We start from the raw sequence: 19,182 nt of genomic DNA on the forward strand, positions 1-19,182 counted from the left end.
AGAGGGGCTTCCAGGGTTGGAGGGTCCCCGGGAGGGTGTTCCTACTTGCACTTCGTGCTCTCCTTAATCTGCCCGTGGCGTTGCCCTCAGCAGACCCATCACTGTGGCTGCAGGATTCCCTCCGGTCCTGGAAGTCCAGCCGAGGGGGTAAGGAGTGCCGACGCTTGTGGGCAGAGAGGGAGCAGGGGGGAGTGTGTAGAGGAGCCGGGCCACTGCCAGGCTAGTTTAGCAGGGGCCTTGGTGAACTTCTTTCAGGTGGAGTGACAGCACAGGAAATTCTGATTGTTCTAGGCAACAGGATGGCGGGGGGGGGGGGGGGGGTTGCCTTGAGGAGCTTGTAAGGTTCCCTAGACCAAGATTTTCCCGTGTCAACCAGTTCTGTTATTTGGCAGCTCTGAGTTGCCCTAATGCCCAGAAAGCCCGTGTCTAGACCAGACCACATGCTGCTGCTGGGGGCTGTGGCTGGAGGGCGCTCCACCTGGAGCCACGGACGATGGGGGCCGTAGTCCTCTGGGGTGGGGGATGGCAGGTGGGAACCTGCTATTATGGCTGGGCCCTTTCCATGCCTCAGCCGCTTTGATCCCTCCTGACAGTCTCCTCATGCCCCAGCCTGAAGCAGGCAGCTCGGAGTGCTCCGTGGGCAGGAACCAGAGCCAGAGGGGCAGGGTTCTTCCCCACTGGCTGGAGGGCCCAGGAGGCTCCTACAGATTCCCATTCAAGCACCAGCTCATCACTGTAGCTGGTCAAGAGGGCAGGCAGGTTGGGGAAGGGGTGGGACAGGGACCTAGGTCCAGAGGCCGGACAGGTCATTGGTCGGTCTGGGACAGGACCCCTGGCTCTGAGGTGAGCCCCACCCCCACCGAGTACTCGGGGTCTGGCTGTCACACCTGCCCCTGACCAGCCCACAGCGGAGGTCCCTCTCTCCTGGAAACTTTGGTTCTCTGTTTTCACCAACCTTGTCTTGTGGGGCTGGCCCTCCTTACAGCTCAATTGTGGAACTTCTAGAATTTCCCAATACACAAAGTCAGTCCCTGTCCAGTGCCAGCCCACAAGCAGCCCCCAGAGCCTCAGGCATTGCCAAATGCTGGGTTTATTGGTCTGTTAACACTGAAGAGTATAGTTTCTGAGCCAAAAAAACATACACACTCTGCTTCTCACAAAACCACTGAATCACTAAGGCAGGCACACAATGGCTGCCATGCTTGGTGGCAGCCAAGGACTCACGGACAACAGGGGTAGGCAATGGGGCGGCTGGCCCCCAGACCGGCTGTGCAGTGCCCAGGACAGGGGTGGGCTGGGGAGACTGTGCTGGATGCAGAAGGGCCGCGGGGCCCTTTCCCTGCTTCTCAAATGCAGGAAGTCTCTAGACCGAAGGGACTGCTGGACAGGCCCTGGCCCCTGTGGCAGAGTGGCCTCCTCGCCCCAGGGCAAAGCCCTAGCCTCAAGTGTTTAGGGGTGGAGGGGATGTGGGGACGGCAGAGCAAGCAGCGTGCCTAGGAGCTAGGCCTTCCCAGCACCCCTGGGTGAGGCTCCTCCAAGGGCACTTCCGGGTCTCTCGGCCTCTCCGCACCCTCAGCAGCACGCGGCCGGCAGAGCTAGCCTTGCTTCTCACCAGGGACAAACAAGGGAGACCCAGGCATCCTCCCCTGCCCCCAGACCCAGGGACTCAGCAGGTGCCTGAGATGGGCGCCGGGCCTGTCCCTGAGAGGAGGCTATGAGAGGATTTCCCCCCTCAAGAGCCACCCTGGGATTCCTCTGCAGAGGGAAATGCCCCCACCGCATTCCAGATCACCCGGCGGGCAAAAGCGTCACTTACACAGTTGTCAGGGAAGGGACTAATGCGTAAAGCGAGAGCCAGGCAGTGAGAGGGGACCCGGGCAGGTGCACGTGGGCGCCCTGGGCGGGCCGGGCTCACCGCGACGGCCAGAGGCTGTGGCAGCGCTGCTGAGGTGGGCGGCTCCTGCACCCGTTCTGGCTGCCCCCACGGGGGCTGCGCTGGGCACAGGCACGCCGCCTGCCAAGGGACTCGAAGAAGAGGTACAGCACAGAGTCCCTTGGCCCACACGACCCGCGCCGGCTGGGGCCAGGCAGCTCCAGCCCTGTTAGCTCTCCTAGGAGAGGCCGAGGCTGCAGGCGACAGGGGGGCTATTCCCAGGTGTTGGAGAGGGGAGCAGAGTAGGTGTCCCCCAAGGCAGCCGCTCCCTGAGGCCAACCTGCCCCCTCCCTGCCCCTCCCCGGCCTGAGGCATCCAGGCCCCTGACTCGCCCCCTTCGCAGGGCCAGCACTGCCCGGAGTCGGATCCCAGGCTCACAAGCACTTTTTTAGGAACTCAGGTGGGCAGGCGGGGCCGGCTGGGGGTCGGGCAGTCTCAGCAGTGCTGCCCTGCACCTCTCCCTGTGCGGCCCGGGGGACCGGAGCCCAGGCCCTAGTCGGCCGCTGCTTCCCGGCCGCAGCCCTCACTTGTTCTCTATGAGCATCTGCACCTTGTGGACGAGCTCCCGGGCAATCTGCAGGATCTCCTGGGCATCGTGATGCTCAGCCCGTTCTGGGGGAAACACACAGACCCTGTGGGGTTGCTGGAGCGGGGCAGGAGTCTGGGAGGAGCCCGTGGCTGCCCACCCTACTGTTTCCACCTGCTTCCGGGGAAGGGAGCTCCTCCAACCCTGCCCAGGCCAGGAGTGGAGGCCCCCATGCCGCTGCTGGGGGCAGCCCGGATGGCCGGAGCAGCTCCTACCATTGAAGAACTTGATGATATCGGTGAAGTCCATGTTGTTGTCCCGGATAATCTCACGGTAGGCCTCCACCAGGGCCAGGGCGATGAACAGGACAAAGTGCTCTGACGAGATGTGCCGGGCCGCCCAGATCACCTCCCAAACGGCAAACACATCCTCATAGAGCAGCTCTGGGGATTGCAAGGGGCTAAGGCTGAGCCTGGCTCCCCACGGGTCTCTGGATGAAGCCAAAGGTGGAGACAGAGCTCCAGGGACCCAAGTCCTGGGATTCTCCCCATTACACAGAGCCTAGTCCAAGAGGAGGGTTCCGGGCCCCAGGTCAAGACCCTGCCCTTCTCCTCGGTGACTGACTCCTTGCACACCGGGCTCGGGCCGACTTCACACCTGCACTCTTGTCAGCTGGAGCAGCTCTACTTGGACAGGCTTTGCTGCTTGAGAAGATTTGGTTTGAAAACAGTCCCCAAAACCACTGGCTTAGGGTGATTGTTGGCAGCACTTGGGAGTCACCGAAGGAGCTTTTAAAATTGTGGATGCCCAGGCAGCCAAGCTTCCTAAGCCTGGCGCTAGGTGGGGCCAAGGCGCTGGCGTTTCTAAAAGGCTCCCCAGGCGGTTCCAAAGTGCAGTTAGGGTTAGGAATCACTGACTCTGGCTGGGAGGGATCTCCCACGCCCTGACCACTAGTCCCACCACCCAACCCACACCGCTTACCTCTTTTAAAATCCAGCAAGAACCAGCGGTAACAGAAGTAAAAGTGGGTGTAGTCTCCATTCTGATGCATTAGCTCGAACAGCTCTGAGTCCAGGATCTTACAGAAGTAAAGAAAGGGAGCGGGACTGAGCTGCCGCTGCCTCTCCCGGCTGCCCTTGCACTCGACTGGGCCCCTCGGCTGCACGGGCTGCCTGCTATTGCTCCCAAGCCCCTCCAGTCTCCTTGGGTGGAGGCTGCGCTCTGCTGCTCCACCCGTCTCTCTGGGAGCTACTCTTTTTGGAATTGTACCATTTTCTGGGTGTTTGATTCACTGTCAACCACACTGCTCACCAGAACTTTCATGAGCACAGTATTCACATGCTGACATTCCCTCTTGATCTGTAACTTTGAAACATGGTTCTCAAATGAAAGACACTAAGCTTATATGGAAAGGGCATTGTTGGAACACTCCCTGGCCTCCTGTGGGCGATGGATGAGCCCAGTGGTGCTGGTCACGAGCCCACAGGCAGCTGCTGACCTCACCTGGATGAGGGAGCGCATGTTGGCAAAGTGGGTGTCCATGGCGCCCCCATTGGGGAAGTTCTGGCTCATCCTCTTCATGAGGTGGCTGAAACAGCTGTAGGCCAGCTGATCTGAGGGGAAACGGGAGTGAGGCTGGCAAGGCAGGTGACCCCAGGGCCTCACTTCACGGGGGTGTCCTGTGCCCAGAGGACAGGGCTGGCTTACACCCCCACCCTTCCAGACCTAGTGGGGGTCTTCTTTTCCTTTCTCCAGCTTGCGTCAGCCCAATCCCAACAGCACTGTGGGAATGCGCTCTACTGCCCGCTCCCCCACCCCCGGGCTCGGTCCCTCACCGTTGTCCAGGATGACCAGGAGAGGTGCCAGCAGGTCGCACATGCCCTGCACATAACCCACGTCCAGGTGCTCCCACACGTAGCTGAAATGTCGGTACACGGTCACTACGGGGGGAATCCCTGGGGAGATCGTCCCTAGAGTAGCCTGCCACCCAGAAGTCAGCCTTTCCATGACCCTGAAATACTGGGAGGACCGTGGTCAACAGCCCATGACCTCTGTCCTCAAGGCCCTCAGGGGAAGAGACGGTGAACCGGCTGGGGCGAGGGCAATCGGCTAGGCTTCCTGGAGGAGTCTGGCTGACGCTGCGATGTGACAGACCTCGAAGAAGGAAGAGGGGTGGGGTGGGGGGCACAGCAGGGAAGGTGTTCCAGGCAGAGAGCGCCAAGTGGGATTCGGTGCGAGGGAGAGGAGCAGGGCACCTGCCGGACCTAACTGTTCCCACAGCAGGGCCCCTGCCTCCCGCCCTGAACCCCGCCCCAGAGTGGCACCTGCACATGATGTCTCTGAGCCTCTCGAGGTTGGGGGGCGTGAAGTACCAGTAATTGCGGTCACAGCGCTGCACATCCTTGTCTATGCGGTGCAGATTTAAGGCCATAGTATCCAGTAATTCTATCTGAAAGAGTGGGGGGCCCTCAGGAGTGAGTGGGGGCTGGCAGGGATGCCTATATAACCAAGGGACTCTGAGAACAGAGCCCTCCGGGGATGCTGAGGGACGGGCCCAGGGCCCCCTACAGGATGGTCAGGGCGCCCCCCCACCTGCCACCCACCAGCCCCCGTCCGCAAGCCTCGGGGTGCCAGGAGGGCCTCTGGGGCTGGACAGTGCCCGGGGAACGTCCACGTACGGTGTAGGCAGCAGTGCACACGGCCACCAGCTCGGCCCCTGCCTCCAGCTCGCTGGCCCGCGAGGCCTTGTGCGGGCTGGCGTCCCGGGGCTCAGAGAAAGCGCCGGCCGCTGGGACCAGCCCGCTGGAGCCTTCCTCCCCACTGCCATCCTCCTCCTCGAAGCCCATGCTCTGCCCCTCATCTATGCTTGACTGGATGCCCGAGGTCACGGAGTAATTTCGAGAGGATGGCAGTCCCGAGTCGGGGGAGTCAAACTCCACGGACTGCTGCCGTCCCGCCACAGCGGTGCCCGGGGGCCCCGCTCCCAGCTCCTGCTCAGGCTCGGGTCTGCAATCTTCAGTGCCCGGGGGCTCTGGGGGCTCCAGGTCATCCACAGAGATAAATACCTGGTGGGGGTGAAGAGATGGTGGGGCTCACAGCCCTCCTCCAGCCCCTTCCCTTGGCTTGCTGTCTCCTTCCTGGGGTCCGAAGCAGGCCGCGTCACGGCCTCCACACTGCGCCCCCACCGGCTTGCCAAGCCTCCCCTTCTGACCCACGCAGACAGCTGGAGAGCCATCAGGCTCCAGGCAAACAGGACAACACCACCTTTAGCCCTATCCAGGCCCCCACCCCCACCCCAGCCCAGCCTCTCTCTGGGGCCAGAGAAAAAGCAGGAAGCACTCCAGGATTCCCGTGGCGGCCGCAGGGAAGGGCAACCGGAGGCTCAGACACCGGATGGCCAACATGAGCCACGTGTAGTTCTACAAACACCCGAAGTCACAAGGCTGCCTCAGGGCAGGAGAGTGGCGCACGACCGAAGGCCGCCACGAGCCCTGGTGAGGCTGCTAAGGAGCCCGGCGGGCGGCAGGCTGGAGGTGTGAGGAGAACAAGTTCTTCCTATGTTCAGTACTGGCCGTTTAGCAGGAAAGACAGGAAACTTCTCCAGCAATTGCCTAATCAGTTACAGGAGCTTCACACAAGCTCAGGAAGGGGGTAAGAAGGGAAAGGTAACCTGTTCTAGATTTAAAACAGCCTGCCACTGTGGACAAGTCCTAGGGAAAAGAAAAGAGACACATGCAGATTGTTCTGTTTTTCTATTTGGACTACATAGGGAAAGGGACGCTAAAAGCCGTTTTCACTTTGGCGAGAAGCATGAAGCGCTGGGTTAGCATCAGGTAAGCAGCACCGAGCCTCACGTCGGTGGCAGCAAGGAAAGCTACTGCTGCTCGTGGGCTAAGCAGCGGGGGTGCTGGTATGGACTCAGGACGGCACAAAACCCAAAGCCAGAGAGAGAGAGCACGTTCACGAGTAGGGGAGTAAGAACAAGGCAGGTGGGAAGGAGCGCAAGGAATTCCCTTGGTAGTTATATTTCTTTAAGTCTTGTTCCAGCTTCAGTTCTCTGTTAGTGTAAGGATTTAGTAAAGTAACAAGAATAGACGTTATCTAGAGAGACAATTTTAAAGAAAAAAACATACAAGTTAATAAAAGAATATCCTTAAAACGGAAACTTCTTATCGTTTCTGGTTTGGCCCCGCAGCCGTGGTCTGGGACTCGCTGTTCATCTAAAGGCCAGGGTGATGCCAGAAGGACTACATAGGCTCTGAACTAGCATATCAGTTCCATGTGGGGAGGGAGGACACCACGGTGGGAGGGAGATCCTGCCAGTAGGCGCCGACGGGGACCCTCTGAGTGCTGTCCTGGTCTCTGACCAACAGCTCTCGGTGAAACCTCCACGGTCAGAGGATAGCAGAGCTGAGAGGGACACCAGGGCCCAGAGAAAAGAAGTCACCCATCTTACTGGCCATGGACCTGGGACTCCAACCCTGGGCTGCCTGTTTCTAGCCTTGAGAGACCTCTCCCTGTAGGAAGGAGTGCCTCCCTAGATCCTGATACATCCTTCTTTCCCTGCTTGTCCATTAAACCAGAACACAGTGTACTATCTCATTTCATTCCTGCGACACTCAGAGACAGGGGCGGCAGGGGGGCCATCATCGGGCTTCTCAGCAGAAGAAAATGAGACACAGACACATTAAGCCATATTCTCCCAGTGACTCCTACTAGAGTTCGGGCTGCTGCTCAGGACTCCGCTTTACTCCTATAAAACGCTGGTGGCCCCTGCCCCCGGCTCCCCCAGGTCCCGTCAGGCTCACGTCATTGCTGATGGTGGAATCTCGGTGGACAAGGCGCTGCACGTGGCTATCGATGCTGCTGCCCGAGGAGAACTTGGTGAGTGGGGCCGGCTGAGCCTCCCGCTCCCGCTGCCTCACCACCGCCTCGCAGGCCTTCCACTCCGCCAGCACCCGCTTGTACCTTGCTGCCACTGCCGAGTCCGCCTGTCTCGGAGCACACCGTGACCATGGAGTGGGGGACCCCGGGGCCCAGCGGGGGGGGCACAGTGGGGCTGCCCTGCTAATGCCTTCCTCCGCCGAGTTTCCTTCCGGCTGGGGCGGCGCCGGGGCTGCAGAGGCCCCTTCCTGGGGTCCCTAAGCCCAGCTCCCCAGCTCCCTGCCCCATGGGAGTACGGGTGCCCTTACCTGCTCCATCTCTTTCTTGCTCATGCCAAACTTGTAGTGGCCAAGCAGAAAGGGCCAGACGTCCTTACGGATCTCATGCTCCACGCCTCCATAGTAAACTTGCCGTAGCAGCTCCAGCTCCTTGTAGTTCTGAGGGACCCCGGAAGTAAAGACCATATAGCCCCCACGGTCACCGCAGCCCAGCTGGGCGACCCCATCTGCATCCCTCCCATGGAGTGCTGGGGCTGGGGACAATGATTCCGTCACTCCGCCGAAGCCCAGGCAAACCCTGCTTTGGGATGGGCACGGCCTCCGTGCCCCAGGTTACAGCTAGATGAGATCCAGTTCAACCTCCTTCCCTTCCAGGATAGGCAACGGAGCCCAGAGAGATGCAGAGATTTGCCCAAGGTTTCAGAATAATGTGGACGCACACTAGAACCAGTCCAGCCCCCTTCCCATGGAAACCCACAGACCCAGCTGTCTGAGATTCTACCATGACCTGGGCCACCCCAAGGCCATCAGTCCCGACCTCTACGACATTTTACTTGAATGCCCATCTGGTGTAGGAGAGCTGCTCCGGGGGCAGGCTGCCCCTTACTCGCTGCTGCTCCCCCGCACCCCACCAGCCCCTTGACCCAGCCTCCGGCCCTGGCTCCCCAGAGTGTGCACCTTTTCGTCCTTCTGATACTTGCTCCACACATCCTTGGTGAGGCCCCCTGAAGCCCCCGGGGGCCGGGCAGGAGGGATGATGTGGTGACGCACCAGTGCTGACAGATGGGTCCGCACCGTGGACAGGTGGCGGCAGTAGGCCAGCCCTGTGGGGGGCAGGGGGAGCCAGGACCCATAACAATGGTACCTCCCCCAGCTCCCACCCCTCTCGGCCCCACCCCACCCTACACTCACAGCCATAGAAGGCCCGGGACACAATCTGCCTCTTCATGCTCTCACACAGCAGCCTGAGGGGCAACCTGTGGAAATAACCTGGCTCAGAGGGGAGGGGCTATGGCCCCTCTGGTGGGAGGAGGTTGAGAGAGAAGGACATTCTGGCCTGGGGGCAGGTAAGGTGCTCGGGCGGTGTGAGCAGGATCCACAGCCCCGCAGCACCTCTGCGGGCTCCCTGTGTCTGTCAGTCACCCTGAGTAGACCTGCTGGGGACCTAACCCGGCCCCCAACCACCCAAGGGACTTTGGGCAACTAACCTCACTTCATGTTAGTGAATCTTGGTTTCCTCATGTGAAAATGGAGAGAACCATCTCAGGGTCACGAGGAGTAGCAGGCCAAAAATGAAGTTAAGAGGTAAAAGAGAACAGCCCTGTCATCAGGCGCTGGCTAGGACCCTCACCCCAGTGCCGTTCATACACCATTCCTGGCACGTGGCAGATGCCGATAGCTGGTGTGTCCTCAGATGTAGAGCCTGAGGGCAGCGTCCGTGCCCACACTGGGAAGGAGAGCTCCCGCGTACTGAGTACCTACTATGTGCTGGGCACAGCTCTGGGCGCTCACTGAGTCACACACCTCATTTAGTCCTCACCAGTACCTTAGGAAGCAGGTGGTATTATTCCCATTTTACAGATGAGGAAACTGAGGCTCAGAAACATAGAGGCTCACAGAGACTCAGTAACTTGTCAAAGTCACATAGGTAGCAGAAGGGAAATTGAACCCAGGTCTGTCCAACTTGAGGCCACCCTGTCAGACAAGTGCCACAGCCCCTCAGGGCAGAATGCGCACAGGCAGACCCAGGCGCAGGGAGCTGGTGTTCCGGGCCCTGCCCACTCACCGGTCGGGGACACAGCTGCAGCGGCTGGGGCTGGCATATGGGGAGCTGCGGGCAGAGCAGAAGAGGCAGGAGGAGCCCTGGCTGCACAGGGACTCCAGGTGCCAGGCTGGCAGGCTGGGCCCAAAGCCCTGCATTTCGATCATGTCACCAGCATCTGAGGACAGGAAGGGGGCCATGGTCAGGGCCTGGCAGGCCTCCGCCCCACAAGCACCTGTAGCATGCCCACCTCTGTGCCCAGAGCTGCAGCATGAAGTCACCCACTGGTAGCAAACCACCAAGGTGGCGCCTGCCTGGTCCAGAGCCCAGAGATGGAAAAGGTGGAGAGAGAGGCTGCCTGACACTTCCCACCCTCCAGCTAGTCTCTCTGCGTGTGATAAAATACTTGGACTGAGTTGTGGATACTTGTGTCTGTTCTCTCCATCTTGCTATCAGCAATGGAAGGAGCACTTGCTTTTCTAGAGGGAGGAGGAAGAAAGAGAACAACAAAAGCCTAAGCTCTCTAAAACGCCGCCAGCTGGCTTGGCCCTCGATGGTGCAGCCTGGTCCTCCCGGACAGACTCTGAGATGGGCAGGAAGGTGCCTGGGATGCTGCAATGCTTTGAACCTCTCCACATCAGGAGTCTCCACTGTTCAACGCTCCTGAGGATCCCAGAGCCACTTGTCCCAGTCGCCAGACCTTGCCCCTCTGAGGGTTCTAGACCCTGTCACAGGTTAAGGAGGAGCAGTGCTCCCCGACCCAGCCCAGGTGCCCTTGCTGCCAACTCACATGGGTTCTTCCTGAGTTCTCCATCCTCGCCCTGCCTGACTGCATTTAGCATGGTGGCCTCCTCCAACCACACAGGTGAGCTGGCAGGAAGGGCAAAAGTCCCAGTGCTGTCAGGCCACTGTGGGGGCGGTGCTGGGCACCTCGCTCCCCCACCCAGAAGGAGGTGCCCGCTGCAGCCTCAGAAGATGCCTCCTCGACACATCTACCCCACCAGTGGATGGAGCCTTCTCAGCCAGCCCAGCTGGTCTGAGTCAGAACTCGAGACCCTTGAGAGTTCCTAGGACCCAAGTGGGGCAGGACACTGCCCACAGGGGACTCTGGCAGGTCCAGTGAGTCACAAAGACGAAGCAAAGTAAGGGCAGAAAGCGTAAGGACCAGGAGATGACACCAGGAGGGAAGGGGAGAGCAGAGAAGAGGGAAGAAGAAGGAATGAGAGCTGTATGTGTGAAGAAGAGGCTTTTCTCAAACAGCATTTTGTCGTACGAATCATAGCCTGGGCCCTGGCCTGCTAGGAGTCTGAAGCAGACCTGGGCCCGGTTTTTGTCAGAGCCAGACTCCAGCTCTGGATGTGCCTTGGTGGGGAGGGCTGAGCTGAGCCTCCTCCAGTCCCCTCAGGGGATGCCCTTTCTTGGCCTGAGACTCTCTTTCTCAGACCCACAGCTGGGGTTTTTGTAGGTATCTGGCCCTTCAGCTCCACCAGGAGGCAAATTAAGGGAACATACGTGGTGTGGAGGGGCTGCGGCTCTGGGAGTGAGGAGTTGCAAGCCATGCCCAAAACTGGGAAGAGGGAGGGGACAAATGCAGGTGGGGTGGGGCAGGAGCCCAGCTCATGCCCCTGCAACAGGCAGGAGAGAGGCCAGTCATGGGAGGGGGGTTTGGGAACAGGCCCAGCCAGGCAGGCAGCAGGCAACAGGCGGGCAGGCGGGGGGGGGAGGGGGGGAGGGGGTACGACAGGTGCAGAGGATAAACGGTGGGCACATAGGGAAACAAGCTCACGCCCAGAAAGTAGGGCCCAACTGAGGCAAGACTCCTGGGTCAATGCTCTTCACCTTAATTCTCCAGGAAGGAGCTGAGCCAGCCAGCATTGAACACTGCATCTCTGAATTAACCCAGTGCAGACAGCTGGAGCTCTGGAGTGACTGGGTGAGGGGCAGCAGGCTGGACATGGGGGGAGTGGGGGGGATCTGCTGGGCCAGCTTTGACTCTGACTCTCTCCTCTGAGCATGAGGAAAGTTTGAAGCAAAAATGATCAGGGTGGTTGAACCCCACAGCCCCTAAGACTCCGAGTGAAAGGTGCCTGGCCTGGAGCAGAATTAGAGTGAACAGCATCTCTGCTCTGTGGGGAGGTAGCAGGAAAAGGAGGTGAGGTGGGGGGAGGGAGAGGAGAGTCTGGACACCCGCCACTTGATTCACATGCACAAGTCAAGCATGTGGCAGGCCTGAAAAGCAACGGCTAGTAGAACGGACTCAACAGTGTTGTCATTATGGACTGGGGTGGAGGTGGGGGCTCCCACATCAAATCCCCAACCACCTGCCAATTCTCCTCTCAGGTCTCCTCTCCTTTCCCCAAGTACTGGGGGCCCAGGGGCTGTATATTGGGTTGGTCTGGTTCCCGAGTTCCCCGAGTGGAAGCCCAGACAAGCCCCGAGGCCTCTGGACTCCATGGGCACGGGGGCTTCTCTGACCCTGGAGGCCTCGGCCCTAAGACTAGTCGGGGTTGGGCTTCCTAGTGCCAAGTCTGCCAAGACAGGGGCTCTGTTGGGACCCCCAGCCTCCAGCCTGATACCAGTTCACGCGGTAAGAAAGGGATCCCTGTCCTTCCTGACTCAGCCTTCCTACACTGCTCCAAGTCCCTTAACCTGTAAATAAGCATCAGTCCCGAGCCCAGGTTTGCAAGGAGTCAGACAGCGGGCTGTGTGCAGACAAATTCAGAAGTGAGGCTCCCCTGGACTCCCGCCCAAGGGGGCCTGTGGGTCCTGCCAGGAGGGCTACGAGGGAGGCAAGGCACAAGGGCAGGCACGAGGTGGGGGTGTGCTGCGTGCTAGGCCACAGACTTGGCTTCCCAGGGAGTGGGCGGGCCGGGGGCCTCAGTGCTGATTTGGTGGCTGGGCTAAGGAACTGGGCTGTTTGGCAGAAGTTTGTGGAAGCGTAAGGGGAGTGTCACATATTCTTAGATACCCTCTGTAGGGGCAGGAAAAGGGGAGAAGAAATTAATTCTGTGGCATGGGAATGGGTGGGGACAGGGAAGTTCCCTTAAGCTCCAAGAAAGCTGGCTCCAGCCCCTTCATAACCAATTTTCCCTGAGCATCTGGCCTAGACTTCTCAGGTCCCCTGGCCGATCGCTCTCTATAAAGAGTAGGGTTCTCCTCCTCTACCCACCTATCTCTGTGCTAAGAAGGATGGGTGGTGGACAGAGGGACCAATGTGGAGGAACTCGGCACTGTGCCGGGTCATTTACAGGGAAGGGACCTCCTCTGTAATCATGGACTCTGAGGTCTGCGAGGGTGGGAAACACCTGTTTTAGACCTCCGGCACATTTATTTCTAGATTTCATGCTCCAGGCAGTACCTGCTAGAGCCGTCAGCCCTGCTGAGTAAACCCAGCCCTGGGTCTCTTTCCATGGTGGCTCCAACACCTCACCTGAGCCACAGGACTCATTCGTGTGAGCTGTCCAGCTCCCATCCCTGCCCGGGAGGGGCCTGAACCTCTATCCTGTTTCTGTTAAGTCAGAAGTCAGAGGTCCAGGGCCGGGAGGCCAGTCTTCCCAGCCAGCAGGGGAGAAAGAAAGAGACAATGCCGCAGCTTGGCCAGCACGACCCCCAGGAGTGGGTGTAGTGCTTGGAAAGACACTCGAGGTTCCCCAGAGGCGACCAGATAGTCACATCTTCCTACCAGAGGATCCTCACTCTCAGGCATGAAGCCCTCTCCCTTCCAGACTCACTGGGGAGCCCCGAGCCCCCTGCTCTCTGTACCATCCCCTCTTCTTGCCAGCGCCTCTTTCCGCCCTCCCTGACCTGCCTCCTGATGGGGGACCACCCCAGTCCCATAATGCCAACACTGCCGTCCGAGCCCCTGCGGTGGGTGGCAGGTGGGCCAGGGGATGGGGCGGGGCAGGGGCGGGGCAGGGATAAAAACCTTTCATCGGATTGGGAGCTGTGAGGTTCCGCGAGCAGATCATTGAGAGCATCGCGTGCAGTTTATCCTCCTCTTCCTCATCATCGTCCACCGAGGCCGCGCGGCTGGCCGCTAGGTGGTGGTAGTTAATAGTGACTGCTCAAAGAGAACAGCGAGAGAGGCAGAGGCATGAGGACCTGGTCCTGGCAGGAGGCACCAGACTCCCTCCTTACAAGGAGGGGACCAGGGTCTGGGTCGCCTCAAACCTGCTGGGCACTGAGAACGGGCTGGGGGGACCGAGAGCTGTCTGGATGATTTACGGGGGAGAGTGTGGAAGAGAGTGAGGGGAAGAGGCAGCTCCAGAGCTCCCCTGGAGGAGGCCCTGTCCAGGAAGAGCAGCAGACGGAGAGCTGACGGGGGGAGTAAGGGGAGTGAAAGACAGGGACCAGTGGGGACAGGCAGGCGGCTCAGGAGCTCCCTAGCCCTGGCCAAAGCAGGGCACGACTGTTGGCAGACGGATCCTGATCGGTCTTCAGCTCACATCAGAGTCAGGCTGAAGCAAATCTGCAGGTTACCCCAAACCCCCCTCCTCAGACTGTGAACCCCAACCTCCTCAAGGTCTGCCCAGCGCTGCACTTGAGCAGAGCCTCAGTCACTCCGCCAGGTTCCACCTCCCGGGGCCCTGGCTCGCCCTCTGGGGGTGCAGTCCTTGAAGCAAAGTGACCAGAACTGGGAGATGCCAAGGCTTAAAGAGGGGACGTGGAGACTGAGTCATCTCAGCTGCGCAGCAGCCCAGGATTAAATGCCAGCTTTGCAAACACATTCTGACACAAGGCACGGCTCCTAGTTAGGCACCTCTGGGAGGGGGACCGCCGCGGCTTGGGCCCGTCAGGCCTGCTGGGGCCATCTGTGCTATGGCTGTGTGCTTGCCGTCTCGGTTGTCCGTCTGCTAGGACAGAGACAACTCCCTGACAACTTCTGGCACCAGTTAGCAAATTTAGGGAGCAGGTGGTTCAGTTGGCAATAAATGCTCCGCGCTGGTAAATCCCCGGACCTCACCCCCAAGACCGGGGACTCTGGCCCTGAGAAACCTATAAGGGGCAATGGCACTCACATCAGAAAGGGAAGTCCGGTGTTGGCGGATACCTACCCACAGGCCCCGTGGACCCAAAGGTGTGCGTTCAGGTGCGGCAGGACCCATGAGAGCCAAGCCATCTCTCAGCACCCCCCAGTCCCCAAGGTCCCCCGGCCAGCTCCAAGTTTCACCTTCTTCAGGTGTACCCCTACTCCAGCTACAGCTCCTCTGACCAGTAGCTGGTCCGAGGAGGGCTCTGGCTCTAGGGGAGTCAGTGAACAATTTGCACCATGCAAAAAGAAGCACTGACCCTGCACCCAGGCTGCCTTGTGGAGGTCAGGCCGTGGGCCAGGGAGGAATGGAGTTCTCCAACTTCTCTTTATCTAGTCTCACCACATTTTTTTTTCTTGGGCCAGGGCTGGAAAGGCTAAGAGAATACTGTACGATATTGGCTGAGCCAAGAATCTTGGGGTGACGAGGTGGGGGAAGACAGCTAGGTAGAAGAGAGGCAGCTTCTCAGAGGGATGATCTACAGGGGAAGGTCTGGTGAGAGGCTGAGTAATGAACCGCTCCTCTCCACCTAGCCTGGTCAGTGAGTGGACCCTGCCTGCCACGCCTCCTGGGTTAACACTGCACTCCCCTGCCTCCCTGAGCATCTTTCCTCCATGGATGAAGCTTGAGACACTCACTGTGCTCGTGCCTGTGGCCGGGGTAAATGATCCGGAACACGTAGTCTGTGGCCCGCCCGGTGCCCATCTCCTCCACATCTACGGTCCGTATGCTGCTGCGTTTCCGTAGCTTGGGGAACACTTTCCCCTACGGAGGGAAGGGTGGGTGGTCGGCCTGTGCAGGGCAGCGTCTGATCCAAGGTCCCACCCAAGGCAGCCGCTAAGAACTCCATGTGGGGAAAGGAAGGACGTGAGCAGAGAACCCCCCTCACACATCCCTTTACTCAGAGTGTCCCAAGCCCTGAGGTACCTTCCCCTGCTGGGTCCAGAGTGGGGGCTCTAGCTGGCCTCGGGGCAGCAGCCCATTCTCCAGGCAGGACAGAAAGGACAGCAGGTGTCCTCCCTGTGGGAAGTGCAGCGGTGGCCTCTGGATGCCATCCTGGCTCACCAGCACGAGCGTGCCGCCGCTCTCTGTGGGGTGTACACGGGTGAGTGAGGCTAGGCCTCCCTGAGACCCCTTGGTCATCACCACAGCCCAGTCAGCCAGGCCTCCCAACTGGGTGCATGGGCACGACAGGAGGAGGACAAGACATCCAATGGGCCGTGCACAGTATGTGGCCAGGAGAGGGCAGTCTCTCTCTCTCCTCAACCCTGTGCCCAGGACAAGGGAGGCTCACTTTGCTGGTGGCAGTGGATGCAGACGATCTGACTGAGGGGAACAACCAGGGCATAGTCCCAGTAAACGCTGGAAAGGAACCAGATCGATGTCACTGTGTTGCAAGGCCTGTCATCCCGCTTTCTTCATTTCCCACCGCCAAAACCTGTAAAACGACCCTGAAGACAGGAGGACTGTGGCCGAGAAGTGACCTCAGCCAGCCATGTCCGTCTGGGCCCGTGCTGTCATGGCACAGAGCCTGGCAGTCTCAGCTGCCTAAAGCTTGGCTCGGGCAAACCTCTTCATGCCCAGGCCTGGCTTGATCTTAGAGAGCTTGGGAATCTCTCCAGGCAGCCTATTCCTGCAATTCTTGGAATCGGGATAAGGAGTGAGTCCTGCCTCCTGGAGCAAGCGGAGTCTGTCCACCCCCCTGCCTGGAGTCCCCGAGCCCCCACCTTTTCTCCAGCTCGGAGTCCCCCAGAGTCCCGTTCATGAGCTGGTTGGGGGTCCACTTCAGAGTTAGGCTCTCTGCAGACTGGTGCAGGGAGAGGTAGCCAGGGACAGCCTCCATGTCCTCCTTCTATGGGGAGGAGACACAGCAGAAGGCAGAGGTGACAAGGTGCTGAGGCTCCCAGGAGAGGCCTATGAGACATAAGCTCCCAACGGGAGCTGGGGAGCCTGAGCTAGTAGTCACAGGATCCTGGAGTGGAGGCCAGGAGGAAGGACGGGAGAACATGAGCCACACGCAGATGTGGGCACCTCCTCTCCCCGGCTGGCCTGGTGCTACTGGCCCTGTCCTGTCAGCCTCCCGGACGCCAGGTATGTCCTGGGCCAGGCGTACCCAAGCCAGGTGTTCACCCTGCCTGCCGCTCGCCATTCCCACCTTTGGACAGCCTGGTTCTCAGCAGGGCAGATGCTAACTAACTGAGTTGGCTCCTGCCAACTCAAGGCTGGGCACGAGGCATGTGAAACTGTGAAGTGAGGGGTAGGGCCCTTCTCCCCCCTTCTCTCTAGTCAAGCCTCTGAGGAAGGGGACTTTCCAGTCAGGGGAAAGTTCTAGTCCTGGGCCTTTAAGAAGAGGGAGAGGGGGTGGGCATTAAGTTCGCTTACCGGCTGCACCAGCACGTTGTTCTTGCCATAGAGCAGCCGTGTCCTTGAATTCTGGTGCAGGGACTCCACATACTCGCGGGCGCAGGCAGCCAGCCTGTCTTCTGACGCACTGCCACTCGAATGCCGCTTCCGAATCTGGGCAGAAAGGCACAGCTCAGTGCCCAGCCCTGCGAAATCCGCCTCAGACAACCTGAGGCCTCCACGCAGAGCCTCTCTACCTGACCCAGGGGTCCATTCTGTCCGGGGTCTGCTCTCGGCCGCCCTCTGCTCTCCAGCCATGGACCAGTGATGGGCTCCTGGCATTTATATAAGTGCCAGCAGGGATAAATGGCTCTCCTGAGGTAGCCACGACCTTGGTGCATCTCTAAGGTCCAGCCTGTGTCTGCAAGGAACATGGAGGCCAAGCTGCCCTTCCCTACAGGCCCATGGGCATAGCCTGGATAAGTATAAGGGGTGGGGAGAGGGATACCTACTCCTAGGGCTGGGCGCTTTGCAGGGGAGTCCTGGCGACTGGGGGGACCCCGGATACGGTGCCTCTGGACCAGCTCATCAGCAGAGGGGTCAGTCCAGTAGTGATCAGCTGTCTTGAGCTTGGTGTACTCCAAGGCACAGGGTCCCACTGTGAAGACAGGGACAGTTAGCTCAGATGGTGCCCCCTCAGCACCTGCCCCTCAGCCCCCACTGGCCCAGCACAGGCCTCTCTGCTCTCAGCTCACCTAGAAGAGAGGCCAAGATGGGGCCAAACACAGGATCTGCCAGTAAAGCCTCCTTCTCGTAGTACTTGCTGCCAGGGGGAGAGACAGACTCATTCCAGGGCAATCAAGCCCACCAAGTACGGACATCCCCACAAAGACCCTTTCATGTGAGTCACTAAGAAGAAATGAGTCCACAAGGACTGAGCTTTGGGGGGTGCCCTGTGTGGTCTATGCTTTCCGGGTGCTAGAAGGGAAGACGGGCATGCCTATACACTGTTGGGGACAATCATGCATGCTGAGGGGGAGGGCTGAAGGACTGCTCAGGAGGTGAGCCCCAGGGAGGGGCTGCTTGGGGGATGGGGCAGTCACCTGCAGTTCTCCACCAGGTACTGCATGACCCTGTCCAACACTTTCTCGATGAGCGCTGTGCGCACCCATATGTGCTTTAAGGCCTGTAGGCTGAGAGCTGGGCCCTTCCCGCTGGCAGAGCCCTGTCTCCGCAGGGCATCCTGGTTGCCTGCTAAGGGTTTCCTGCAAAGAGAGGGTGGGCTTCAGGAGTGGAGGGCCTGGGAGTAAGCCCCAGATAGGTGGTGTTAGGAGCAGAGTTTGGTGCCACAAGAACCCAGAGGACTGACTAAGATGAGGGTTGAAGTGGGGCCTTGTGTCCAAAAGGAGCCAACCCCCCACCCTTAGGCTGGTCTCTCACCCAAGGGACCCTGCAAGAAATGAGCCCAGGAAGCCAACCTGGGAGGGAGCAAATGACAAGTGCAAAGAGCAGGAGCTGGCCCAGGACTCACCTGCCCTCTACTTGTTGCTGTAGCCCCTGTACCTTGTGGCATATCTCCCCAGCCACTGGGCACGTCTTCCCCACCTTGGTGAACAGGGCCGCCATCTTGTCACTGCGCAGGAAGCCTGCAGCACGGCGTCTCAGCTGATGTAGGAGACAAGCCTCCACTGCACCTGAGCCACAAAGAAAACCAGCACCTGAGCCTGGGCACGAGGGGGAAAGGGAGAAACACTCCTCTTCCGCACACCTATGGAGAGCACAGCAGGGTCAGGGCAGGCCCTGACCCAGGCTGGGAGGAGGGGGAGAGGTTTCCGTCAGAGGCAGGCCAGGGAGGACCTGCAGGGGCTGACATGCCATACCATCCCTCGCCTGGTGGGCACATGCCTCCTGTGTGCAGCACTGCCCCGGCGCTGTGAGGACCAAAGCTGCCAGTTCCAGTGGCTCCTCGCCCCGCCCACGAGGGCAAGCATGGACAGCACCGACAGGACAGGCGATGCAGGGAGCACACGGCCCAGCAGCCCTCCCGGAAAGCATGGATGATGTGGTTGCTAAGGAACAGGGCTATGGGAAGGAGGTGAAATATGGATGAGGCCACTACAGAGATCAGACCCAATAGTGGCTCCTGAATTACTGATGAGCCCTGCAGCCGAGAGAGGTTTCTATTTCCCATGCTGGGAGGATTTCCTTTCACTCATTCATGTGTTTAGGGGCTAGGCTTATACTCTCCATCTGGATCCTGCAGGGAGGAAAGAAGGACTTTGGGGGAAAAGGGTGGGGAGTTGCCCCAGGCATGTGTAGAGTCTAAAAATATTAGTATGTATGGGGGGCGGTGCTCGGCCATTATGAGGGAAAGGCCCAGAAAGGGGAAGGGAGTTGATCACAGTCATGGAGTGGCAGAGCCAGAA

The 19,182-nt window shown here is 59.6% G+C and overlaps 1 protein-coding gene across 5 annotated transcripts in view; it reads right to left on the minus strand.

Annotated features, from left to right (window-relative positions):
- Positions 1 to 19,182, minus strand: part of SGSM2 (small G protein signaling modulator 2) — a 43,625-nt gene that overhangs the window by 8,212 nt on the left and 16,231 nt on the right. For 2 of the 5 annotated variants that reach the window (XM_078068062.1, XM_036091102.2), the window contains exons 3-24: positions 18,288 to 18,450; positions 17,860 to 18,021; positions 17,512 to 17,579; positions 17,269 to 17,414; positions 16,796 to 16,930; positions 16,141 to 16,265; positions 15,708 to 15,775; positions 15,341 to 15,501; positions 15,052 to 15,178; positions 13,309 to 13,443; positions 9,408 to 9,561; positions 8,534 to 8,598; positions 8,300 to 8,445; positions 7,652 to 7,780; positions 7,268 to 7,450; positions 5,138 to 5,524; positions 4,784 to 4,908; positions 4,295 to 4,377; positions 3,963 to 4,072; positions 3,441 to 3,537; positions 2,735 to 2,902; positions 1,073 to 2,545 (exon numbers count right to left, since the gene is read on the minus strand). In XM_078068062.1, coding sequence (XP_077924188.1) covers positions 2,457 to 2,545; positions 2,735 to 2,902; positions 3,441 to 3,537; positions 3,963 to 4,072; positions 4,295 to 4,377; positions 4,784 to 4,908; positions 5,138 to 5,524; positions 7,268 to 7,450; positions 7,652 to 7,780; positions 8,300 to 8,445; positions 8,534 to 8,598; positions 9,408 to 9,561; positions 13,309 to 13,443; positions 15,052 to 15,178; positions 15,341 to 15,501; positions 15,708 to 15,775; positions 16,141 to 16,265; positions 16,796 to 16,930; positions 17,269 to 17,414; positions 17,512 to 17,579; positions 17,860 to 18,021; positions 18,288 to 18,450 — 3,026 coding nt within the window. In that variant the 3' untranslated portion in view covers positions 1,073 to 2,456. Of the gene's footprint in view, positions 1 to 1,072; positions 2,546 to 2,734; positions 2,903 to 3,440; positions 3,538 to 3,962; positions 4,073 to 4,294; positions 4,378 to 4,783; positions 4,909 to 5,137; positions 5,525 to 7,267; positions 7,451 to 7,651; positions 7,781 to 8,299; positions 8,446 to 8,533; positions 8,599 to 9,407; positions 9,562 to 13,308; positions 13,444 to 15,051; positions 15,179 to 15,340; positions 15,502 to 15,707; positions 15,776 to 16,140; positions 16,266 to 16,795; positions 16,931 to 17,268; positions 17,415 to 17,511; positions 17,580 to 17,859; positions 18,022 to 18,287; positions 18,451 to 19,182 lie in introns of those variants that run through there. The other 3 variants (XM_036091104.2, XM_036091103.2, XM_036091105.2) reach the window with 3 other exon arrangements.

Source organism: Halichoerus grypus, chromosome 2 (genome assembly GCF_964656455.1).
Source record: "Halichoerus grypus chromosome 2, mHalGry1.hap1.1, whole genome shotgun sequence".
NCBI lineage: Eukaryota > Metazoa > Chordata > Mammalia > Carnivora > Phocidae > Halichoerus > Halichoerus grypus.